The 26990-nt window shown below is 37.5% G+C and overlaps 1 protein-coding gene across 2 annotated transcripts in view; it reads left to right on the top strand.

Moving 5' to 3' along the window:
- Nucleotides 1-26990, top strand: part of CASK (calcium/calmodulin dependent serine protein kinase) — a 187865-nt gene that overhangs the window by 119565 nt on the left and 41310 nt on the right. For both annotated transcript variants that reach the window (XM_082279194.1, XM_082279193.1), the window contains exons 9-11: nucleotides 97-180; nucleotides 1761-1860; nucleotides 14663-14784. In XM_082279194.1, coding sequence (XP_082135320.1) covers nucleotides 97-180; nucleotides 1761-1860; nucleotides 14663-14784 — 306 coding nt within the window. The remainder of the gene's footprint in view (nucleotides 1-96; nucleotides 181-1760; nucleotides 1861-14662; nucleotides 14785-26990) is intronic.

Here is a 26990-nt window from a genome sequence, read left to right as displayed (position 1 = left end):
CACATTTCTTGTTTGGTTTCTTAGTGTCAAGAGGATATTAAAATTATTGTATTTATTTAATGTTCTTTTGGTTTGTTTTTTGTGGGGTTTTTCAAGGAGAGAGATCGCTATGCATACAAGATTCATCTTCCAGAAACAGTAGAACAGTTGAGAAAATTCAATGCAAGACGAAAACTAAAGGTAAACTGAATGTAGTGTTAAAAGAATATAATTACACAGCTCAGATTTTGTGTGATACTTGATTCATTTAAAAAGTGCTAAGAGAAATCTATGCTTTGAAGTCAGCAATAAAATAAAAAGTTGCAGCAGGACTTCACAGATGTTTATTGAAATGATGTCTTAGAAAGGCTGTTTGTCCTTTCTTTCTTAGTGCATAGTTTTCAAATTTCAGTGCAAATTGTCTGTTATCAACCCAGGTGTATATGAGGTCTTCATCTTCAATCAATTCAGTAATTCTGTGTAATATGAATTACTGGAGAGAATGGTGCAATCATGTCTGTTATTGTTGTGTTACTTTTATAATAAAAGGAACATTGTAATTTTTAATGTCTTTGTTGAAGAAGAACGAATACGTGTTCTACAGTTTATCCTATTTATGTTTAACTACATACTAGTTTATTTCTTAGCCATATTGAAAAGAGCATTAGCATTTTAGCCCAAAACAGCATCGTTTCTCTTTAGTTCCTGTCATGGAATGTTTAACAGAAACATTTCTGAATTCACTGAAAGGTTCAGAAAATTATGACAGAGGTGTGGAGCATTACAGTTCATGGGCTGTTTTACAATTTGTAATAAAACTCAGAATCAGGTATTCACATTGAGCTGCTGCTTTGCAAAAGTTTAATGTAGCTGATGATTAGGGTGCACAGTTGCCACAGTTCATGAACAGCTCTTTTCTTTTTGGTGGTTTGCATGCCCAGGTAATACTTCCATTAAAATGCTAGCTAGTACATTTTAGAATATGACCTGATTCCTGTTCTAGGTGCAGTTTCAGATATTTCCCACATTTCTTCCTGGGGATGCCACTATGTTTAGTTTCCTGAGCTTATACCTTCATTATTTTTTTATGCCATTTTATCCAAAGCCGTGTTCTGCTGTGTTCTGCAGTATGTTTCATGAAATTTTTCTGTACTTCCATAACTGTGAGGCATTAAAACCTGAGTGGTTAAAGTGTGATTTACTTGAACAGGTAAATATATCTCAGAGCAGGTAACCATTTTTCTGGTTTTTTAAATTCCCCTGTAACACTCATTCTGGGACTCTGAGATTATCTGTATGACTGTATTACTTTTATATTGATGTATTATGGGTGTCAAAGCATTCTAGTGCTGTCAATGTCAAATTATAACAATTTCTAAAATAAAAACATAGAGTTTTGCTTTAAAGAGTGAATTTTTATACCTGCTAATCCACTCAGTCTAGATAAAAGATAAAGAGATTAGTTATTTTGTTTACATTGTACTATAATGTAAATTTATGCCTCGTAGTTATTATTTCAATATGCATTCACATGAAGAACTGTTCTCATTAATCCCCTTGCAAAGAATATTTTTACTGTTCATTAGTGTATGACCAGCTCTTCTGTTGGGTATGGTCACTGATAACAGGGAGGCAGAGCTGAAGACTTAGAAAATTTGTTTGCTCTTCACTGGGAAGGTCAACACACAAGAGAATTCAGGAGATTGAGTCATCCAAGGTGTCTGGAAATGTTTCATTATCCTTCTTTGTGTAATTTAGACTGTGTGGGTATTTTTATTCAGGGGGCAGTACTAGCAGCTGTGTCAAGCCACAAATTCAACTCCTTCTATGGTGACCCCCCTGAAGAGCTGCCAGACTTCTCTGAAGACCCCACCTCCTCAGGTATTTTAACAGAAAGTGTGTTTACTGCAGTCAACTTGTCTTAAGTCTGTACTGACCAGAGTACCAAGTATTTACTAATTCTTTGGGATTCCATGAAATTAAATATTAAGTTAGCATTTACATGTGAAAGAATAAATAATTTTCAGTCATAATGGCATTCATGACTGGCAAAAACAAAGAGAAAATCTCTGCACAGTTTTAAGCTTCCACAGTAATTCTGTCTGATTTTTTCATTTTTTCTTGTATGTACATTTAATTACAAATAATGCTATAATCTCAAATTTCTCTTCCTATTACTTGAGTATAAAAGCTTATTGAAATTTTGTTCTGAATTCTTAGGCAGGAGCGAAGTTCTCATACCTTACTAATAGTTATTTATAAAAAGAAGCCATTGTGTACCAGAATTTCCTGACCTCCTGTTTTGGAGAACAATATGATTAAGGTGTGTCCTGTTTAAAGCTCACTTGACAGTATTTCTGAGCCCCATATCTTCAGAGGGAGACAGTACATGCATCCAGGGACCTCCCAATATATTTCAAAGGGGAGGATAACACTTGTGCTGTGATCTAGGCCTTGGATGGGACAGTGACCTTACTCAAGCAATCCTTTTGTCCACAGCCCATATTCAGAAATTTAAATAACCTGTCAGTCCCTAAACTAACACAGCTCTGTCTTAGTTATGTGTCCTAATTTTGACATAACATTCCTCAAAATATTTGCAGCGCAAAAGTCTGGGTTGGTCTGTCTGATCTAAAATTAGGATTTAGGATCAATTTAAATGAACCTTTAAGAAAAACCTAAGTCCAAAAGGACTGTCTTTATTTTTCTAAACAACTTAGGAGTACTGGCAGAATATTTTAGCTATGCACTGACTTTTCTAGAAGACATTTCAGGAACTTAATTGTGTGTGTTGATCTGCTGTGTGATAGTTCTCTTTCCCAATATTTTTATGGGTGAGAGAATTGCATAATGACTTCATATATTAATTATTTCTTTCCTTCTGTTTCATATGAGCAAGTAATTATTATAAATAATTTCAGTGTCATTAATACAAGAATTGCATGCCCCATAAGAATGGGGGCAACTTTTTTTCATTGAAATTCTCCAATTTCACTTCTTGGAATTCAAGTTCGAGTACTTAAGGATTGCTTTGTCCTTAGACATGAACACTGTTCATGATTCCCATAGAAATGAATGAGAATCTCAGATCATTTATTGCAAATGGGTAATCACAGCCTTATGGTTTAAGTTAAGTCAGAGAGCTTTTAAATACTTGATGTACTTGCAGTTAAGGATCCACCTATTCTTCTAAAGAAAGAATAAGTCAGTTTTACTTCACCTAGAACTACTTGCAGTGCCTTAATTTTTGTTTCCATCTACTTCCCCCATTTCAGTGGTGAATGGCCACCAACATGACTGGCAGTGGCAACTTTTCTAATCTGAAAACAGCAGTTCCTCTTTCCAGTTTCAGTCTCACATCAACAGGACATGTGTCTTCCTCAGTCATGTAATTGCAGATATCAGTATACAGAAAAGTTACAAGTTCTATTTTTTTCCTGCTCACAGAATACTTGCACCCAGTGCACATGTGAATTGTACAGAGTATCTGTGCTGGATCCACTGTTATCTTGTGTTCATCTCTGAAATAGCTGAAACCAAAGCTTGGGTTTCTCAGGAAGGCAGTTATTCTCTAATCTAACATTGTTGGTTGGACTCATGGGGATCACAGTGATCAGGAAACCATCCTAAGTGGGTGGTTTTCATTATGTTTCTCTGACCCACTACTTTAGCTGATAAAATATTTAATATTGAACACTGAGCCTTGCAAGAAAAGATACTACAACTCTTTTCAGCTTCTGAAGTTCCTAGATATGGAAGTCTGTTTTGTTTCCTCTTCAGAAGTACACTAATATTTTAAACATTCCTATCTTGTAGCATGGGTCTTGTGATGATTCTAAAGCAGTTTGTAGAAATTAAACATAAAACTCTTGAATTGCAGTAGAAACTTGATTATCTTAAGGTTATTTAAGTTTCCTTCCTAATGTCTCATAATGTTATTCCAGATCATAAACTCTCAATGAAGAGCTTTTAATATTCTAGATGTGGTTGCCAATTATTCCTCCCATAAAATTTCATTAAGCTTATCATTGTAACTAAATGTTTTGTCAGAAATAGGCAAATACAGAACTCCTACAGAGATAAATATATAGAAATATAGATGCTTATTAAGTTATGCAAATTACATTTCCTGTCCTCCAGGTTTTTACAAACACAGAAACAGAAAATTTCAGTTCTCTCTTTTTTCCCAATTAATCTAGAGACGTTCTTTGTCAAAGTTTGGAAACCTGGGGTTGCTGGAACCTTTGAATATCTTCCTGTACTACCAGAGTATTATCCTGGGATAGGAAAGCACTACAGGCAGCAAGTCAGGTGACTTTTGTAGGTGGAGAATCACAAAGGATATTCTTGTTAGAGTGCTCTCCAGTGATGGTCAGCAAATTGCATAGCTGAATTAGATGGGAATGAACAGAGATAAATTTCATATAAAGTCAAGCAGGTTTTTTTCTGTACACATCTTCCTTTCCTTTGTATAGTGTTAATAACTCTTGGTTCTGACTACTGGGTAGTCTGTTTCCTCTTTTGTCAGTAACCATCCTCTGAAGAACTTGAATTAGTCCTGCGATCATCCTGTTGGTAACATGGCAGAAACCAGTCTTGCTGAATTTTGAGTGTGATAAAACCTTTTAAAATATTTTTAAACTACAATGCTGTTTTATTGCTGACAGTCTGTTCAGTAACTTCTTCAGTAAAGCCACCAAGCAGCTCAGCTGACAAGCTTTCTGCAAATGGTTTTCTCTAGGATGTAAAACATTTGGCTTTCAAGTAGCCTGTCTTCAAGACATTGTAATATGTGTATTCCCCAAGGCAACAAATGTTTTGGGTATTTTTAATATGCTGAAACAAACATAAATCAGAAGTTAGCAATCAGCAGCCCTAAAGGCTAAATCTGTCACAGGAGAAAAACTAGCCCAATAGGAAGTATTTGAAGTGGACCATGAAATACATAAGGTGGCAGGAAACAGGGTTTGCTCTCTGCTGCCCTTCCCCATCTGGTTCCCTCTGCTTTCCTGCCCAGTGCCTGGCCCTCCTACCTCCTGACTGCACATTAGCTCTAGACAGGATTTCCTCTCCCTCTCTCATATGCTGGCCACTTGTCCCCCAGCAGAGAGAACAGCCATACAGTTTTCAAGTGTTTTCATAACAGGGTCCCAGGATGGGGATTGAACATCACCAAGTGTAAAGCTTTTAATTTTTCCTTCTTTGGCCTCTTGAGGTTTGACTTGAGAAGCTGAATTGAGGATGACTGTTTTGTATGGAGTGTTAAGTAGATTCAAAAGGGTTAAGTTTTCAGGCCAACAGTTAGAAAAACTGATAAACTGAAGAGGGTTTTTATAACTTTTTATTTCCAAAAGCTTTTTGTAGCCACATTTTCAGAACTGAGTCAGTGATGGAGTTAAGCCAGTGGATAGTCCATAGACTTTGGAAAACTGCATAACTGACTTCTAATTAAAGCAAACCTTACCTTTTGGTTGAAGGATGTTACTCTCTGATGTCTGCTGGGGTTGCTTGGTCTGTGGCACACATTTCTGAGCTATAACTAACAGGTTTCAGAGCGGCTTTTTGCCACAGACAGTTCTGGATTCCTGTAAGGGATCCTCTCGAGCTGTGTTTCTGGGTAACCACAGAGCGAGAGAACAGCCTGGGTGGCCAGATGTGCTCCTGTACCTGTGCTAAGCAGGGGCACTGCTGCAGCACTTCCTGCACTGGTGTGTGAGTGCTGAGCTCTGTGGTCACTCTGGAAGCAGATGAACGTAGAAGCAGAGTTTTGCACTGTACACAAAGCAGCCACACTGAGGCTCCTTCAGTGCTTCTGCCTCATTTTCTCCAACTGCAAGGCACAGATTCCACATACAGCATTGCTTTTTGGTATTTTGTTTCAGGATTGATGTGTGCAAATTGAAATTTTCATTCTGTTCTATTTTGTCAGACTCTATTGTTGTGTCAAATGAGTTGTTTTTAATGGCATGAGATCTTGATTTTCAAATTTGGTAATAATAATAATGGGAATTAAGCTAAATCTCTTAGTCTTTCAAGGTAAGGTCAAAGTATATGTATGGACAATTTGTAACTGTTTTCAACACACATGGAAGTAGCTGAACTCACAAGTTAGAATGGCTAGTAGATTCATGGGATTTAGAATTCATGAAATATGGGCAATACAAGCCCATATCTTAAAACCCATCCGTTTCATCAATATGAGTAAGAAAAAGAAACACTTTTGTTATGCAAAAATTACCAGCGACTTTGTAAATATTTGCAAAGGGTGTTGTGTAACTTCTTAAAGTATGAGCACTTAGGGAGAAAAAAAATACATTCACCTTATAATTTATTCTTATTAATTCCTTCACTAGTATTACAAGCACAGCTATCAGTTTTGAGATCATGGGTTTGTGTGTTTCCAATATTCCATTATTAACTTTATGATTTTTCAGCTATTGATTCTTTGCTCTGGTGTGTTTATTAAAAAAAAAAAAGGCATAAAGACACTGTTAATTAAAATTTTAAAAATAATAAAATAATGAAGTGGTTGTATTTCTAAATGGTTCTCATAATGTTTCTCACTGAAACTTTTGATTTCAATATAACACTGCTAAATTTTGCTTATTAAGTATATTAATATGATGTTATGCATCGTTTGCAGTATGTTGAATTATTTTATCATTTCACCTGTTACAGTATTTTTATTAGAAATCTGTTTCTGTCCATGAGTTTTTTTAAATAGTTTAACCAATGTTGGAAAAAGTCTGGTGTTAATAGACCTCTAACACTGCATCCATGTGCTGCCTTCCCAATGCCAAGTGTGTGTTTTCCTCCCACCCCAGTCTGACAGTGCCATTTGCTTCACTCATAGAAACCATATTAAAAACTGGGGGGATCTTTGTCACTTTGTTGAGACTATTTTGGGGCTAAATTAGTGCACTAGGTTGCAGCTTTATAAATCGCTTGTTCTGAAATCTTCATACTGTTTGTTGTTTGTCCAAACGCTGCCTTCCTTCTAGGACTTCTAGCAGCAGAAAGTAGGTATCCCTTTGTTTTCCTTTAAGGCATATCAGTCAGCTATGGTGTGTGTCTTTGCATGTTTAAAAATCTGCTTTCTTTTGCTTCTCTTTGCTCTTCTCAGTTTTAATACTGCCTGTTCAAGTAAGATTGTCTGGTATTGACTAAATCTGTCTACAGTATAATGTAACCGACAGTATAATTAAGCAGAAGGATGATTTCCAGGGAATTCTGAAGATTCTAATCTAGAGGCAGTATTAAAATCACCTGAGTTTGGGGGATTTTTTTTTCCCAATATTTAATATTTGCAACACAACTGAACTAAAATTTAATTTTCATTGAATTAATAAAGTATACAATATTTTAGTTTTGCATTTTCATTCCAAAATTGTTTTCATGGACTAATGGTCTTTTCTCCTACCACCAACATATACTGTAATGTCAGTAAATACTATATTCTTGCTCTACGCTTGCATGAACTTTCTTGATCCTTCTGTGTTGATGTGATATCTGACCTATGCATATACACTGTGGATATGCATACACCTGATTTCAATAACTATCCAATATGTGTCTCTTCAGTGAAGGAATGTTGTTAGCATGTAGGGAGGAGGTTCTGCTGCAAGGTAGCAGCACACTTTGTGAGAGACTGGGAGCACAAGCACTTCTAAAATCTGCAGACTATACTAGACAGAGGAGAAGGTGTGAAATTCTAGGCCCTTTGATACAAACCACAAGCATTTCAAAAACAACTAATTCAGCATCTCCAAAAACAAGCTGTAAAAAGTGAGGGCTTCCTGCAGCATTTTAAGACTTGTAGGCTAACAGCTCTACTTCTGTCCTAGGTCAGGACATGTCAGCAGGACATATGTCCATGTCTCCATTTCTGATCAGTCATGGATTTTGTGGTTGTTGTTGTTTGGTTCATTCTTCTGATTTTACAGGTTGTGGGGGAAGTTTTTCCTTGTGCTCCGATTTCCCCATCTCAGAATGCCTGTCCAGTAACACAAGAGTGAAATTTCAATGGATTTTTATGTAAAAGTTTTGTGATAGTTTTATTTTTCAACAGTTGTAGGGGGGAAAAAATGCTCATACAGAGCCTGTGCCATGATTTTTGGGTTTTTGTTTGTGCATAGAGAGTTTTCTTCTGCAAACTGACTGACTATAATAGAGTGTACTGCCATCATGCTGGTCAGAAGGGGGTTTTCAGATATTTTTGCAATGAGGAAGAAAGGGTCTAAGGAAGGGATACTGAAGGGCATTCATGTATTAAAATACTTATTTTAGTTGCAAGTGAGTGTGCTTACATGTAAGGTACAGGTCTGGTCTGAAAAGCAACACTTCTGCCTATTTCTTTACCACCACGCTAGACTGGCTTCTGTCGTATTTGAGTCTGGTTTTACAGTGAGGGGTAGCTGGGAAAAGAATTGGCAAACTCTGTGTGAAGGTGCCAGGTATGGAGACAGAAGAAAGCTGGAGCCATGCCTACACTCAGTGCCCCTGTGTGTGCAGGATAAAAGGAAGTCTCTCTTCAAAATTAAGCATCAGTTTCTCGATGCCCTCTTTGTCCTCTTTCCCCCATCCTTTTCTATTTTCCATACATAGTACTCTCCTCTACATTCCTTCTGCTGTTTGGGAGCACTTTATCTCTTGTTTTATTTTCTTTTTTTCCTTTATTTTTCTTTTTTCCTTTGTTTAGTCTTTTTTTCTTTCTCCCTGTTTCTCTCTCCTTCATCTATTTCCCTTAGTTTCTTTTCTGGCTTTTACATGCCTCTCTCCTTTCTTGTATTCTGTAGATGTTCTTACCTTCTTTAATGTAAATCCCAATACTCTTCCATTGTGCTGGCTGTCTTGTTTCTGAATTTTTAGTGTCATCTCCATAAACCTCCATCTCTCTAATTCTCTTACTAGACTCTTCCTTGATTGTTTTATATACATATAGTGTATGTATATACATATATTTATATTTTCACTGCTTTATTTGCTTCCCAGTAGCATTCACAGAACTGTGTGCATGTAGGAGCTTATTTGTAAATTTATAGGGTGTCTAAACTTCACTGTTTCAGTCCAAGAAGGAAGAAGTCATGAAACACTTTATAGTTCAAATTTAAGCAGGGTAGAGTCTTTACCTGGCTTACATTTTAATTACACTGTGTGTATATGTGAAACATACATCTCCCACCTTATTTAACCTATTGTAATCATATATATACATATATATACACACATATACACCTGCTTTGGCTGTCTTCTGTCCCTGCAGAGTCGGTTGCTCTGGAATACAGTGAACAGCAAAGAGAACAAATTACTGTGTGAGATCAGAGGCATCTCAGCTCCAGTGATTTTTGCAGATGTTATTTCAAGTGATGAAGAGCAGCTGGTGCTCAGCTGGCTTTCTCTAAATCTGAGAAGTTACATCAGTTAAAGTAGTGGACAGGTCTGCACTTTATAATAATGCCCATGCTTGTTTTTCCATGAGACTGTATCCTGTGACTTCACTTTGTGATTCTAATATTTGATCTCTCTAAAATCTAACAATTTCTGATGATTTTTCATCTTTCCTTGCTGGATGTACTAGCCTCAGACCTCTTCACAAACAAAGTAAAATGTAAATCCTGCTTTCTGAAGTGCCTGTGCTTTAAGAGCCAGGATTGATTTTTAAATTTCATTTCCAGCAGCTGCACACAAGAAGGCAGCCAAGAGATGAGGTTGAGAGAAATCAGCTTCTGTTCATTGTAGAGTGGCTGGCATAAGGACTGAACTGTGATATATATAGAGACGTTGCAAATGACAGCAAAGCCTTGGTTAGTCATTTAAATACCACTGTACAATCTTCAAGGTACAGCTGCTTACCTATTTATACAATATAAAGCATAGTTGGAATGAACAGGATTAAAATGAGTGGCTGGTGTCATGAACTTCATTTTATGTGATTCTACAAATCTAAGGGATTTAGATTTTGCCAGTGTCTCTTTAATAAAAACATGCTATTATTATAATGGTTATTATAAGTTCTTCTGCAGAGTTATTTCCTGGCATAGTAATTGCAGGAGACTGGCAAAAAGGTCACAGGTTTATAGTTTTGTGTTTGAACTACGTCAGGCTTCCTGAGTTCTGAGTTTTCATTACTCAGAAGAGGGTTTATGACTGACCAAGACTTAAATGAGCATTTGTAATTTCAGTGTTAAAAAATAAATCAAGGAATTCTTTTGCCCTCTGTCAGAATGTGTTTGCAGTCAGGATGTAGTCTGTGTTTTGCAGCAATATCTGAGTCTCTTTACCTAAACACTTACTCAGTTCTGCACTGTTGCAAATCACATATCACATGAGAAGAAGTTCCTAATTCTATTTACTGCCTGTTACATAACAGAGGGAGCCAGTTATACCTGCCTGGTGTGCTGAGAAGCCTCAGAAAAGCAAACTTTGGGGATGTTTTGTAGTGGGGGGAAACACTACTGCTGCAGAATATGTAGGAAATTGTTGGAATGGTATTCCATATTCTCTTTTACTCTGTTCTGGGGAGAAATAAGCAACTCCTCTGTACCTTTAAAGTTCAGTTTCTCTAGTCAAACCACCTTTTCCAGACTAGAATAGCTGGATGCCTCATTATAGTAACAACACTACTTTACCAAAGCTTTGCCTACTTCCAACCTGATGAACCAGTGTCTGTTAGCAACTTCAGGTGGTAGTAAGAACACTGTATGAGAACTGCAGAGTCTAGAGACAGAATTCAGATGTAAGAGAACTATTTCTGAATGGCCATCTCCAAAAATGAGGTAACAGAACCTGCATTAAATACCTGTGATAACTTGGACTACACAGTGGGTAAAGAGAAAATCCCAAGTTTGTGCCTCATAAAGCAAATACGTCTCTCTGATAAATAATAGATCTACCTCAGTAGGCAGAAAACTGCTCAATTCATCTCTGTCTTCTCAGAATTAATTTGGTATGATCCTTAAGAAGTTATTCCACTAACTATGCAAGCATTTTATGTGCTAGTACTGACTGCGGGAGACTGTCATAAGCATTCTGATGTGGTTTTTCTTCTTTTTAGTATATGACAGCCCATCGTTTTCAACTTTTCAGAGTTGGCAGCCATCAGGAAACTGAATAGCTGCAGCCATCCTTCTTTAGGTATCCTTATGGGAATACAAGAAAGACAAGGTTGTGTGCATGGCCCAGAGTGTCACTGCTCCTTTGGACACTGAGATCATTTACTGTGCATTTACAGCAGGATCCACAGTCTTCTCACAGAACCATGTTTGGTGTGGATTTTGTTACTGTTTCTGCAGAGAAGAGTCTTCTATTTATATCACTGGAATTGCAGCCTTTCCTGTGCAATTGGATCTGTTTTTATAGTAACTTAAGGTGCAGGGTAAGATTCATCTCAACCAGAAGTTGGGGCTGCTTGAAAGTTCTGAGGCAGTGAGCAGCATTTCCTAACAAAGGTTACTTTATGGAGTCTTAAAAAACAAACTAACACAGCCAGTCAAGTTAGTCAGCTTCCTTATTTTTCCTGCCTTACTAATATTTATGCATCATTCTAATTTTGATGTTTCTAGATTCTGTCTGTAACTGCTACAGACCATGAGAAATCTGAGCTTTTAGCTTGTATGACTAATAATTCATTTAAGTCCTTCCTTTATCATTTGTGCTGAGGCTAAAATGGGTGCACTTGCAATGTTGAAAGGAGATTAAATCCTATTTCAAAAGGATATAAGCTGTAATTATAAATATTGAGTGCCTTTACACTTTCCCCAAAGGTTAGAAATTTAGCTTGAATATGAATCTTTTTAGAAATAGGTGTGCTGTAAAGGTTGGTTAATTTTAATTTATGTAGTATCTCTTCTCTGAATTTAAAACTCTACTGAAAGGTACTTTTAGTCTTTTTTAACCAGTTGTCTGTAACAAAGAGAGTTTAGGTGTTCACAAAAATTGTTCTGTCACTTTTTTTAAGTGCTAACATGTTGTCAAGATATTGCTGCTATGCCATTTTCTTGTGCAGGTGCACATTATTTGTAAATAAGTGAAAGGCATGACAGTAGGTGAAGCATAAGATTGTAGGTAAAAAAAAGAGCATAAGGTAAAACTGTCATCTTGAGGGATCAACAAAGTCACTGTCAGAAAGTCCCATCAAATTTCTTAAGGACATTCATGGAAACTTTATTTTACAGCCTTCTATTCCATGTGAGCAATGGACAGGAGAAGAAAAGACCTAATGATCAAACCCTAATTTTTTTGGAATTCCCAAATACTCAAGAGGTTGTTGAGATGCAAATATTAAGAAATCATAACTTTCATTTCCATTTCAAAGCCCACAAAGTATTCCACAAAATAAAGTTTGCAAAGTAAATAGTACTGTCAAATAAAAAATGTGGTGGTCCAGAGCATTTGGTGTTTCACAGTAACACAGCACTGCAAGCAACTTTGAACATACTTCTTACTGGTTTCAGATTTGGCTCAGCTTTTGGTGGTTATGAGCAACAGTGAGCAGTATTAGAGACTCTTAAGATACTCAGGCCTCTGAAGTGAATCTTCTCTTGAGTTTTCCTAAAATACTCCAAATACACAGAAAGAGCTGTGAACACAGAAAAAGAAGCTTTGCTTGAGAATAAAATAATTCAAACTCTGAGCATGACAAGAGCAGGAATAAAAGAGAATTTTAACAAATTTTCTCCTACCAACTGGATCCTGGAAAGTCAAGCACTTTCCTTCAGGCCTGCAGATCTCTAAGTCCATCAACCTTTAAGTGATGTGCTGAACATGTTAAGGAAACAGTGCAATGCTTTTTGGGTCTCTGGTTAGTTGTTTTTCCTTGCCTTTGAGGTTTAGCTGTGATCTTTCCATCCTCTTACCAGCAGATCCCCAGTCCTTATGTTTTCTCAGGTTTCCTACTATGTCTCTGGCAGAGGAATGTGGATGGTTCCTTTCAGCTGAGCAGCCTTGTTCATTGTCAAAGAGGAAGCAAATTTTTCTCTTTTTCAGTGCACCCAGCCTCATGCACAGCAACTACTAGAAGTCAAACCATTTATTTGCTGGCAGCCACAGATTTTTAAAAGAACATAAATTAGTACATCAAACAGATACAAGTAGTCAGACACACTTGGTGGAAGAGAACTAAGGAGTTTTCCTGCTCCTGAGCCATGAGTTGTGAGTGAGGGGGATACTGTGGTTCTCAAATCTTGTTGTACAGGGAACTGTGAGGAGAATCCTGGGCTGAGGTTTGTACTAAATGTAATGCAAGAGTTTCTAGATTTGTAATTTATTTGTCCTTCTAAGCTGTGAGGTTGCAAGTCTTATATAGTAGCTTTTGTGTACTTTATGTTTATTCCAGTTTTTCAAGGTTTTCAGAGAAATAAGTTAATTTAACGTGTTTTCTTGGGGGGTTAAGAGGGCATTGGGTATTTTGGTTTTATTACATTCTGAAAATGCAGTGCAAAAGAGTTTGAGTTGAGGAGGGCTGGTAAGAATTGTTCATGCAGTGGAGGATAGAATTTCAAGGAATGCAGCAATTTTTTAGGTATTATCTGTCTTGTCAAAAAGACACAGGCAAGCTAATAAGTAAACAGAATAAGCCTATTGATGAGAAATTAGTGAAACAGAGAATGTGTAGAATTCGGTATCTAGAATTAAGAATTTATGAAAAAGCATTCAGCATTTCACTGCCAGACACCAGCATTGTTGCAGACTCTCACTGGGTATGTTGCCCTCTTTCCAGATGCTTTTATCACTGTGGAAAAAGTGAAGACATGCTCCGTGCGTGTTGAGATAAGCCAAAGTTGGCATTCTAGTAAAGCACACAGGTGGCAGCCACCACTGATACTCTGATTTTTAAAGGAGTTGTTTCACACAGAACCACTGTGGGCTGGTTTACTGTGGATTTGTGTTGTGTTTCTTTGTCCTCCCTTGCTGAGAGTTCAGCTTTTCCTCATGGACTTCCACCTTCCATAATGCCTCCCATTTCTCCTTTTTGTCTCCGTAGCTCTCACTTCTCTCTCACCCCCATGCCATATAAAAATCATCCCCATCATCCTGTGACCCAAAACAATGCCCTGGCAAAATAGCAGTAAGTGCTGTAACTGGGTAGGAGATAACCAGGCAAGCAGAACAAACAGAACAAAAACACATTACAGCCTTGTTTTTGTCCCCCAGAGGACTCAGCAGTCCCTCCCTCTTCCCTCCTTTATCCCAATGCTGATTTTAAAAGTATTTTTGAAGCATAGGTTCTTCTTGATTTTACTGATGTTTCAAATTTGGTTTCAAAATAATTCTGACTGATATTTCAAAATTTTACAGTATGTATTTGAAATTGGTCAGCAGTTCAAAAAGAGAAGAAGGGAAGGTTGGGGTGGGAATGGTGAGGACAGGCCAATAATCCAAGTCACTCCATAAGACATCATTGGAAGCAAGGCTAAAAGAACAAAGCTGAGCGTAATAAAGTCAGGTTTTAACCTCTCTCCCATTGAGCCATTTCTTATGTATAATTACATTATCTGTGAGCACTGTTGATATATGTAAAGTTTATTCTGTGAGTTTTCCTGTTAAAACTCCAACTTCTTTAAGCTCCTGTTCCAGCTGTACCAGATGAATTGAAAGTTTCCTTTTCCAAAGTTCAGTTTACCATGAGCCTTTGCTTTATTGATTTTTTTATTCTCTTTTTTTTCCGCTGTCTGTTACCCCATAGGAGCAGTCTCACAGGTGCTGGACAGCCTGGAAGAAATTCATGCACTTACAGACTGCAGTGAAAAAGACTTAGATTTTCTTCACAGTGTTTTCCAGGATCAGCATCTTCACACGTTACTAGATGTAAGTTTTCTGTGATAAAAATTTGAATGTGTTCCTGTATCTATTGTTCATTGGATCATATTTTGTTTTATCCTGAGCATATTACATTTCTTTGTTTGATACAAAAATTAATTTATATAACAGTAGAAGGTAAGAATCATCCAGCACTTCATGCAAAAATACATTTTTAGGACTGTAATATAGAGTATTTTAGAATATGTAAGTGATTAAGAGTTTGAGTTAATAGGTTTGCTTTAAAGTAATTCATCAGAACAGCTTCTTTTTCTTTTAATAAGGGCTAGATTTTAGTTTTTATTTTAAATGTGAATTGCAACTTTATAACTGTACATATTCTATTTTTGTCATTATTATATAGTGTATTAATCTTGGGCCAGTTCTGGGTATATTTTTACAAGTATGACATTTTTTGTGTGAAGCACCAAGGTATGCTCATTTCTTTTTTTCACTTTGACATGGTATGTAATAGGCTCAATCATCTAAAATCTGTATTGCACTGTGGTTCTGGAGAGCTGTCAGTCCATAAGGCAGCAGAGTCTTACTGGAGTGCCAAAACACTCATGGAATGACAAATTCAAAAGCACATCATGTTGTCAGTGACTTTGTATCTACCCAGCACTGGAGTCGAACATAAAAGTCAAAAAAAGTAGCAGAAAAAAAACTTGCCCTGGTGGGGTTTTTTTGGGGTATGTGGATACTTAATGTTGAAGACAGAGGATTTGCTTTTCAGACAAGACTGGCTTTTTGTAAAGCAATCTACACATTGCACTGAGAAAAAAACTCGAGGTGGAACCAAATGCAGAGAGGCACCTTAGCAAGTGCTGTGACACAGCAGTGGCAGATTGCAGAAAAAAGCAGCTGACACTGGGGAGCCAGTGCTGGCAGTTCTGTGTGTTCTAAGGGCCTTAACTTTATGCCAGTGGTACTGCAGTCCTATGGACTGAATAACCACTGGTAGGCGAACAGCATCTTTTATTTTAATGTTGTTTGAGAGTAAATATGCTCTGGTAAAACTGCACAGTGAAAAATAAAGAATGGTACATGGGCATAATGAGATTAATTTAAAAAATGCACTCCTGGATCAAACCAAAATGCTAGTGTGACCTCATGGATGATGACCATTACTATGTCTTAAACTCAACAGCGCAGTGAATATCACAAATCTAACAAGCTGTGTGTGGTAAAGAGCCACGGGAGTAGGAGTCATTCCAGCTGTCTGATCTGCAGGTAGATGATTATGTTTGTAGAGACTTTAGAGAGTTTCTGAAAAATTACTGAATGCTGTAGTTCCTCTCTGCAGCTTTGCCAGGAACACGAGCTGATTGTAAACAGTGCCACAGGTCCTTTGGTGTCCAGACTCTTTAAAATGTAGTGAATGATTTGTACACTTGTTTGATCAGTGACATGAGTTCTGTGCATTCTTCAAGTTTCAAGGATTCCAGTCCACACATCCTTCCTTCTGGAAGTGGCCCCAGCTGCTGGATTCTGAGCTGGCCTGTGTGGGAACACAAAGCTGCTGGCAGAGCTTCCCCACAGCGCAGCTGCGCCTGGGACTCGAGGAACCAGAGATAGGAGTTGGCTGCTAAATGGTGATGGCATTGCTCTGGCACAACACTACAGTTCTAATCTTTGTTCTCTGGTACCTGTTTATGCACTTTACATCAACAGTCATTGGGTAAAATTACACAAAGCACACAGGAAGAAGGGCCTAGGAGCTCATGACTTTCCTGAATTGCATCTCCAACAACTCATCTTTGCAATTTGCATTAAAATATGCATCTTTTTTTTCCCAGTTTAAGTTCATCTAGCTTCTGTCCCAGATGCTTAAATTACTCTTTTAATATGGCATGCTGCAGTATTGAAAGGTGCTCAAGTAATATGAACAAGAAATAAAAAATCTGGAGAGGAGTAGAATAACATGAGTGTAATAAGAACCATGTGTCACTCATGCAGAAAGGTTTTAGATATTTATTAACCATTGTTATGTTATCTTACCACTTCTTGGGCTTTGGTAAACCACATGGCCTCAGTTTCAGTATTTTGCTGGATGACAGGTCTGCCAGACATTAACTCATGCTTCTGCAATGCTTTTGCTTTTTTTCTGCTCTTGACAGTACCAGTCTGGTTCCTTGCACTTCATGACCTGTTATTGCTGTAATGGTAGCTTTGCAAATAAGAAAAACCAGCAGTGAATTCATACAATTTTCACATTCTTCGTCACAGTGATTCTCATAGACAGATGGGGATACATTTAATTGCACCTTATAATAAGGTATCTGTGAGAACAAAATACCATCAAGAAGCATTTTTGTTTTATTATGCTATGTGGAAGGGGGATGATAGAATCTTCCCAAAGATACTTAGATTAGAAAAATACAAAATAAAATTCTGAAAGAGTGCAGTGTCCTGAAATAGATATTTCAAAGACTGAAGCAAGTTACAGACAGTATTATTTGAAAGGGCAGCTTTTTCATGTCAGTAACTTGAATGCGGGAGATTGGTTTCTGGTTTTGTATCAATACTATTCCAATTTCTTTCTCAGACTTCTGAAAAAATCACCACTTGTACTTGGATGAAGTTCTGTAAGGGAAACTGTTTATTCCTCTCAGAGTATTTGGGGTTACTGAAGCCACCAGACAAACTAACCTGTAAAGCATTATATCCCATTAAGTAGGAATTTTCTAGTCTGTTGTGAAGTTGTGGCTGTCAGTTTGCATTAAACTACTGTTCCTCTTCTGTGGCCATTTTCCAGAGTTAAATTTGTTCTCGTGTTCCTACTCTTTCTCAAGAGTTATCCTTATTTTTAGATTAAGCACATGATGGTAGATCATGCCTGATGCTGAAATATCTTATTTTGCCTCTGAAATAACTCTTTTTTTTGAAGGCCAAAAAAGAAAGGACAGTCTTTTTGTTAAGGGTGCAAGTTACCAATGTATTGGGTTTTTTGCTCAGATCACCAAATGTAAGTCTTCTTTCTCAGTAATTCATTAACTTGGGTATTATGAGGACAGGCACCTCTGAAGGCCACAGAAGGCATCATCCCACTGATTGTTTTTAATTGATTTATTTGTTTAAATAACTGTCTTAAGACTCTCCTCCAATTTACTTGGGGGCCAGAGGTGTTCAAAACAAGGGGAAAAAAGGTGCCAACTGCTTAGAAAGTAGTTTATATTCACTCTCAGCCAAATCCTGCAATACACCAGCATACCCTGATGTGAATTTATTGAATAGTTTCATTGTGTGGTTTTTTTCATCATTTTACAGATTCCTATTATTTGTGTTGGGTGGGTTTTTTCCTGCACAGAAGTTACACAATTTATTATTAAAAACTTAATTGTGTTTACTGCAGAAAGGCCCTTCTAGAAACAACCATATAGAAATATTCACTACCCAGAGAAAATTTGTTGTTTAATTTTTTTTTTTTTTTTTTTTTTTTTTTTTAAGTAAAAGAGTAACTTTGGTTTGGACAGATTTTTCTTTTTTCTTGCTTTTGTTAAATGTGTGATGATCAAAATTTTGGTGAATGCTGTAGGACATTTCTCTGTGTCACTTAGAATGTCTGAGTTTATGACTACATAAAGCTTTACAGACTGTTTCATTCCAGTACCCAATTTAGATGATAAAGAATGCAGTACAGTATATAAATAACTTCATGGAAAAACAGAGTTAAGTAGTGAAAGCAGTTTTTTATTACCATTGTCAGATTTTTAGAAGCCTTATCAAATGCTCAAATTAAATTCTTTTTTATTGACTTTCATGAAAGACATCCTGGGAGACACTGCTGTCCTGTGTCAGCAGGACTGATAAAGAAGTTGGAAAGAAATGTGAAGAGGTTACTAATTTTGGAGGCATTTGGTGTTTTGTATCGTGGCAAAAGATTTTACTTGAGTGATTATTTGTTTTGAAAAGCATAGTGGGCTTCAAGGCTGTGCCTAGTGGGGAAGGGTTTTACACATGATGTTTCATCTCTATCAGTGCATCAAAGGAATTTTGCTAAAATTTAAACCCAGGAGCTGCTGTTTTGTGCAGCTGCTGGCATTGAAGGAGACAAGAGAAATCATTCTCCTGTTGAGTGGAGTGCTTTGGTCACCTCTGCAGGGCCGTGGCTGGGGTAGTTCTGAATGCAGATGTCGCTTGATTTACAAGTGAGATTTTCACCCAGCAGGAGAACAGTATCAGCTTTTGTGTGGCTGGGGCCTCTCTGTGCTGCTGCCTTTGTCTGCATCTGTCTGTCCTGAGGCAGAGATAGTTCTCTAGGCTGATGTCTTTCGGCTGTTAATTTTAAAAGTTTGTTACATTATTTTCATAGATGGAGTCATTGAGGTAAGTGTTGTTATTTCTGTGATAGAAATGTTACAAGCTTTCAAAAAAGTTTATTTTACTTTTTGCTGGTTTAACACACTACACACGTATGGTTTTAACTAAATGAGGTTAAATAAATTTTGCACTAGTCATTTGTATCATATCTATGTGTGCAGACACTTCTTTCTTTTTGAGTTTAATTTATATTCACAGTGCATATATTTAAGGCATACTGATTTCTCAAGAGAGTCTTCTGTGTCTGTTATCCTTTGTTGATCATGGTAGTGTTTCTCAGGAACCTGCATCTGTGCACACTTCAGAGTTTCCTTAGGATTTCTTTTGAACTCTGTCATCCAAACAGATTTGGTCCTGAAGTCCAGACTTTTAAGGAAACATATTTTCTCTTTTGCTAGAATGAATGTTGTTGGAACCTCAGTTTAGCTTCTTACATGGTTGGTTAAAGCTTTCTGCTGGGTTTATTTTGGTTTGTTCTGTTTACCCTCCCTATCTGGATGTTGGCACAGTAAATCTGAATGTCCTTTGTAAAAGTTTCAGTTATTCAGCAGTGTCCAGGCATGGCTGACACTATAGTTCTTTCTTTGAATATGCTTTAAACTCTTAATGCATTTATCTCTGATCTGCTCTTTTCTGAGCAAAGTATATTATTTTAACAATTTTAATGTATACTTTGGAATTTTTTTTTTAAAAAGGCAAAAAAAAAGCAAAAGCCATTTTGATTTTTCTCTTCAATATGCTTTCGTTTCCTTCTATTTTAAATCATGAATAGACTGGTGGAATATCTATCATATGATGTAGAAAATAAAATAAATCAGTTGTGTATAAAAAGTTTAAATATTTTCCTAGATCATCTAATTTTACTATATTTTGATTTGAATGAGAATGACTTTCTTTGTGAATCACATAGTGGGATTCAAGGTTTTTTGGATGCACACTGGTCCTTGCCCTCTTGAATACTGATTATGTCAACACTTTTGGGGGAACATGTTTTAGTGAAACCTGAATGCTTCTCTTTTGCAAAAAGAGATCACAAAGTGTGTTACAGATGTTGCTTAAAATCCCTCAGAACATGTTATGCCAAAGTGAAATAATACTTTATCATTTTTAAAACACATTGTTTTTCCTATCTTTAATTATCCTTTATTTCATATATTTGTAAGACAAAAATACATGGAAAATATTTGTTTAAAAAAAAAAAAAAAAAAAAGAAGAAACTATGTTGGCAGGAAGGCACCTTGCTATTTGGGGAATCAAATCTGGCTTTTATCCCAGTGCAGAGGCAGCGTGCTCAGCCCCAGGGAGTGGGAGGGACTGTCCCACACTGCAGTGGGAACTCCTTTCCCAAGCAGTGTAGACGGAACAATGACCAAGCCTTAGGGAGAACTGTGTGAAGAATTCCTTCAGCAGGTGGGCTGGATCATCACCACCAGTGCAGTGCATTTGTTCTCTAAAAGGTAACTTCTCTGGAAGCTCTGTCTGAAAGAACACGAAAAGCAGAGGCTATTCTGGAATTCCTTCTGCATTCTTTCATAATCATTCTCTAAAATACTTTCCATTTTCATCTTCCTTCATACCTTTGCATTTCATTTTCTCTCCTGCTGGGATAGGTGGATCACCGTGCCACTCAGCATCATCTCATTGTTTTCTTGTTCTTCCTGTTCCTCTGCCTTACAAATTAAATGGGGGATTTATTTCACATTTAGTCTTCAGAGCAGAAAGCATTGTTGTTCCACATTTTTATAGTATATATAAATATTTTATAGTGGTAAGTGAGTGGGTCTCTTAAACCCAAGGCTAATACAAATATGAGCCAACAGTTACTTTCATATTGATTGAGAGTAATTTTTGAGGAATTTATTTATCCACCACTTTCCAACATGCAAAATTCTGGCTCAGTTTTCATGACACTGTGTGAGTTACTCTGTCATTTTGAGTATTTATAGGCTTGATACTGATGTGGTGAATCCTCAAGTGAAATTCAGCTTGACAGTGTACTTGAAATGGGAACTGTAGTACTTAGCCCATACTTCTTGGCCTAATGTCGCTGTGTAAATGGTGTATCATTGTGTCTGTGTGCACCAACATCTCCTACTCCAAAAGCATAAATCCATGTATTTGATTTTTTTTTTAATGTGGAACTAGAAATTTCCATTATTTCAGTGTATTTTTAAGTTAGTGGGCCCTATAAGTCAAAGAACAGTAGCACTGTATTCCTGGCACTTGTGAAACATTTAATTAACCTCAATGATATTGTCTGGGGATAAAGAGGATCAATTTCATATTTAACTTTCTACATTTTCTTCACTTCTTCTTATGTTGTGTGTAGTTCAAGTTCCTTTTTAACCGTAAGGGCTACCTGTTGTGTTTGGGTTTTTGCCCTTATAAAACTTAAGATTCTCAGATTTATTATTTCTCCAGGAGCTTGGGGCCTACTCTGAGAGATGACAAAAATAAAGAAATGCTACAGCACCTGGGCCACAATCCACAAATCTTGAATAGTACTTCAGTTTTGTTGGTGCTGGGAGCTTAACTTTGGAATGATACTTCAGCCTGCACTTAGTTTACATGAAAAAACCCAAAGGCAATGTACAAGCAGCCCAGTAAGCTCTGCTTCTGTCTCTGAATTCAGTCAGCCCTCGCCGCCTCCTCCTCCTTCTGGTTCTTCACGTAGTTGGCTGGAGCATGTTGACTGTTGTAGGGATTGGTGTATTTTTAGTCTCAGAATATCCTTGCAGAAAATTTATGTGAATAGGGAGAAACAAAATAGTTGTTAATTCCAGTATTAGCACCTCCTGGTGCAAGGTGTGCTCCGTGTCACAAAGCAGGGGATGAGCTGTGTTCTTGTTAATTATTGTGCATTTAACACAATCCCCCTAGAATGAGGTTCGTGGTCATTAGCATTCTCCCTTCAGGGTGATAATCCAACCCTGACAAGGTAATTCAGCCAACAGGATTGGGAATTAAGCCCATTTAGGCCTAACCCAACTCTTTTAGTTCCTGTTCTTGGTTATTAGTCCATATTGAAAGGTGGAGGAAAGACAGGAGCAAAGGTTATTCTGTGGGGTATATCAAGGTGTTGTCCATGGAACAAACCTCTTGTTAAAGCCCTTCTGTAATGAGTTATTAGTTTTTCCTGATGCTTATTGAATCATTTAGGTTGGAAAAAGTCATTAAGGTCATCAAGTCCAGCTGTAAACCCAACACTGCCAAGCCCACCACTTCACCAGGCAGCCTGTTCCAGTGCTTGATGATAACCTTTTTGGTGAAAATTTTCCCTAATACCCAGTCTGAACCTTCCCTGGCACAACCCTGAGGCTCTTGATATATCTATCCCTTGTTACTTGGGAGAGGAGACCAACCCCCAACTTGCTACTCCATTCAGAGAGTTGTAAATAGTGATAAGGTCTCCCCTGAGCCTCCTTGTCTCCAGACTAAACACCCCAGGTTCTCTGCTGCCTCTGTTTAGGCTTGTGCTCCAGGCCCTTTACCAGTGCCTTTATCTGAACTCCCTCCAGCACCTCAGTGTCTTTTACATTTACTTTTATCTGATCAGCTGCATGGTGCCATCTCTAAAAAGTGCTTTGCCTTGGTTTTGTTAAGATCAGCTTCAATTATATCTGATGCAGTAAAAAAGGAAAAAAAAAAGTTACTCTGTTATTGAAATAATGGGATTTTTGTGTCCTTGAAGTCACTAATATGTTAGAGTACCTTGGGAAATAATGTTTAAGCCCATGTCTTTCCCAACAGTACTACTGGTACGTTCCAGAGTGAGAGCATTTCGGGCTTTTTTAAATGGGACCTTTTAATTTCACTGTGTTGGTTTTCCAGCTGCTGTGCTAGTTTTGTTGGTTGTTGGTACTGCCATGTGCAAAGCAGTATCTTTATCTCATCCTAGTTTGGCATATTTCATCTTTGCAAAAGATGTTAAAACATTTGCAATGTGAACAGAATAACGTCTGGTAACGTCTGTGTACTGTCTGGCATGTCTTTAACATCTGCTGTCACTTGTGGAGAAGTACAGCTTCTACAGTCATAAAATTATTATGATGAGTATTAATATGGGTTTTCCTTAAAATAGGAGACAAATTACTGGTTGAGAGTCCTACTTTGTAAGGAAATAAAATGCTGTCAGACACCCGAGTCTGGGTTCATCGTACATGAATGAGGCATTTAGGGACACCTGGAATTAAATAGAAGAAAATCTGCTGTGATTTTGAGGAGTAGCATAACCATTCATTATCAGAACTTCTGTGAGACAACTTGAAATAAACAAGTAAAGATCTTCTTGGCAAATGTGAAGCAAATCCAGAAGCAAAATTCAAAAAGTCCATTGTGGGGGAAGAACTGTGCACATCCTGGAGTTTATTTTGTACTAATATAGTCCTTTCCTTGGCTCTTTTGCCTCTGAAGGGTTAAGGCTTTGATTTTACAGAGTAAGTGCATAGCATTTCATAATCTCTGCTAAAAAGGAGTATGTTCTACAGCAGAGCTAAAATTTGTTTGTAGCTCATGTACACTGAAGGTAAAAACTTCGCCCTTTCTTGAGAAATAGAATATACAAGTCAGATATTACTGAACATCCATGGGATCTGAACCACTACAGGCATAAATGTGTCCTTGAATCTGTTTTTAACCACATCAGTGTGTGGAGCTGCAGAGATCTTGTGTAGTCTTTGTTTCAGACTGAACTTTGTGTTATTTCCCTACAGTTCATGACTCCTGCAGTTCTGCTAGAGCATTATAACTACTGAGAGAATTTAAACTTGGATACATTTTCATTTTTCAAGGTTTTGATCAAAAAATACACAACAGATACACCTTTTCAGTATTCTTTACCTTAACCTGCTGGTTCCCCTCATTTTTCCAAGCATACAAAATATGTCCAGGCAAGAGGTACATGATAAAATACTGACTGGCAATGTCTAATGCCACAGGGCATCTCTCCCTGTTGCTGACACAAGTGAAGGGCTGTGTGCTTTCCTTACAGCTCTCGTGTCAACAAATTTCCTCTAACAGACCCTGTGAAGACAAGTGAAGAGGATTTCTTTCTGGGATCCTTTTTACACTTTGAATTACTACAAAGGCAATGCACGCACAGCCCTTTGGCTGTGGTTGGGGGAATGTGTTTTCCTTCTCAAAGGAGCCTACAATCATTTCAGGGTTCTACCTTAATTAAAGAGATACCATATCTTTCACCTGCCATTTAATTTATGTTCATCCTCTGTAAAATAAACCTTCATCATTTGTGTTTCACTAAGATGCTGTTCTGGCAACTCGGTAGGATCCCATCTGACAGGCAGTTTGTTGTCATATATAACACGCTGAAGGGTCAGGAATTTTATTCTGTCAGTTCATGAAGTAGATCAGTTCATATATCTCCTCCTTTTCCCATAGCAAGGCGCTGACCACTAAGAAGCAGGTACTATTTTCTGTTTGCCTCAGAAATGTGGTCATTAACAACCTGTTAATATGTATTAAACATTCTCCAGCTGGCATTTAGTTTCCCTGGTGTGTCAGGATTTCAAGGTTTGTGCAGTGAAGTTTGTTATTCTCACTCTCTAGAACACATTTGTTTGTCAATCTCATGCAGTGGAAACTGAAATAATGCACAGAGAAAAATGTTTTACCCATTTGAGTTTCCTCTCTATTCTTACCCCCAAAAAGTTAAGTTCTTGGTTTAAAACAAAACAAGTGAAGAAGCCCAGATGAGGAATGATACAAAGGAAAGCAGCTTCGAGTAAAGCTGAAATTCCATAGGGCTGACTGGGTTTACCTGGCATCATTTCCTCTTACCTGTAGTAGATAAAGGTGTAAGGAAATCTGGTTTTATGTTTATTTCTGATACAGGTAGCACCAAGTGTAACTCTGTTCTAAAAGACACATTATGAATATGTAAGAATATTGATGACTTCTAAAAACCAAATCCAGTTGGCCTGCTTTTCGCAGATAAAAGTTCCTCTAAAAATTTGAAGAGTTTGTGTATTTCGGTTCTGTCACATGGATGATCAAACCTAAAAGTGAAATTCAGGGTCCAATTGCTACTGCAACATTTTTTAGAGGAAAGATTATTCATGTATTGCTTGAATGTGAATATGCACAGAGGAATTGAGTATTTCAGATCTGCATAACCCTTGTCAGGGTTACTAAAGTGTGAGTGCTTCCAGTAACAAGCTGCCGTGTTGGCAGCTGCCAGTTCTGGGGCATGACAGAAACAAACACTTTTTGTTCAGACAGAATTATGTTCTTCTTCAGACTGTCTTCTGTGAGCACTCTGTCAGGGAATCTTCATTTTAGCTGATAAACTGCTTCCTGAACCCCTTTGTTGAATTAGTTTTGTTTGCATTGCTCAGCATTTCACTGGGTGAGGAACTGGAATGCAAATGTTGATTATGCTCCTCTTCTACAGTGAGTGTATCACACAAAAAAAGCCCTGAAGCTGTTGAGGGCTGTAACCTATAATGCTCTAGCAGGCACAAAGTAGAGTCTGAAAGATGCTTTGGACTTTGATACAGGATGGAACTGTAACATGTTCTGTAGAATTATGCTAGGAAGCAAATGTTAGGTCTCTGGTGCTAAAATGGTAAAAATGAACTTCATGCACAGTACTTAACAGTGAAGAACAGAGGGTTTGAAAGAGCAAACTGTCTTTAAACAAAGTTGAAGATAAGGCCTCTGCTGTGACCTTGCTACTCAGTGTGTTTTTCAGTAGTAGTGATTAGCTTCAGGGATGTGTTTCCTTGAGAGCTTAGGATCTCAGGGAAAGAGGCACCCATGGGAACATTATAATACTTTGCATGGAAAAGGAGATGTGGAACAGAACTGACAGAAGAAGGAATGAAGTGATCTAGCAATTATCTAATTGGCTCTTTAATTTTGGCCATTCTTTGATACTACTGCTTGTGAGTATTATTTCGTTCAGTGGGTCATGAATTTCTTTCAGTCTCTCAGCACATGAAACCTCTGGGGTGGGTGTAGTACCAGGATGGGGAGCTGTGTACCAGGATGGGGAGCTGTGTGAGGTGACAGTGCAAAAAGCCTATTTGTTAGTAAATGCTGCTGTGCGAGGGGCAGCACTTCCACCCAAAAATTTTTTAGATGGTACAAAAACCTAAAAGCGATGAAAAACAGGCTTCTAATAGTACTGTGTTGCTTGTGGTTAAACTGTTCAGAAAGCTAAATATATAAGGACATATCTTAAAGATTATTTTTAGATCTTTCATTGTGGGGCTTTAATGTTTGAGGTTGGCAACAACAGTATCTATCTGAATTGCAATTGGATCCCCAGAATGTGTATTTGTGTTGAAAGATCAGGGACTTTTATGCTCTAGCAGTTCAGTAGCTCTTGTTTTAAGAAGTTTCTCATTTGCCTCACAGAAACATCGAGGTTTTGGGTAGATGGAACACTTACTGATTTCACTGTGGGTTCTGATTTTGATTACATTCAGGATTAGACCAGGCAGTGAGGCTGAATTGCTGCTACTGGTGACATATCTACATTTTTCAGTGTGGCATTGAATGGGGGTTGCGTTGGGACAGTATTCTGACTCCTCTCACAGGAAATGATTAAAAAGGAATTTCTGCACATCTGAAAAACTAGTCAGAAGAGAAGTTTGTTATTTTGTCTTGCCTGCCTGATTGTGGATTAGGCTTTGGGCTGTCTGCTTTAAATATGAGAAGAAGTGAGCTCCCTTGGTACAGGCAGAAGACAAAAAGTCTCGAGTGTGCAAAAGCTGGTCAACTGATAGCAACTCAACTTGTGGGTATTCTCTTCATAGCTTTTGTGTTCTAGCATGCAAAATTTAAATCAAAACTTGTGGTCTTAACAAGCAGTATTATTCTGTTACGAGCTATAATGTCAATGTATGTTTGTTATATCGAGTTTTGTTAAT

Source organism: Coloeus monedula (assembly GCF_965178545.1).
Source record: "Coloeus monedula genome assembly, chromosome: 3".
NCBI classification, from domain to species: Eukaryota; Metazoa; Chordata; class Aves; order Passeriformes; family Corvidae; genus Coloeus; species Coloeus monedula.
This window is presented reverse-complemented; position numbering and strand designations above follow the sequence as displayed.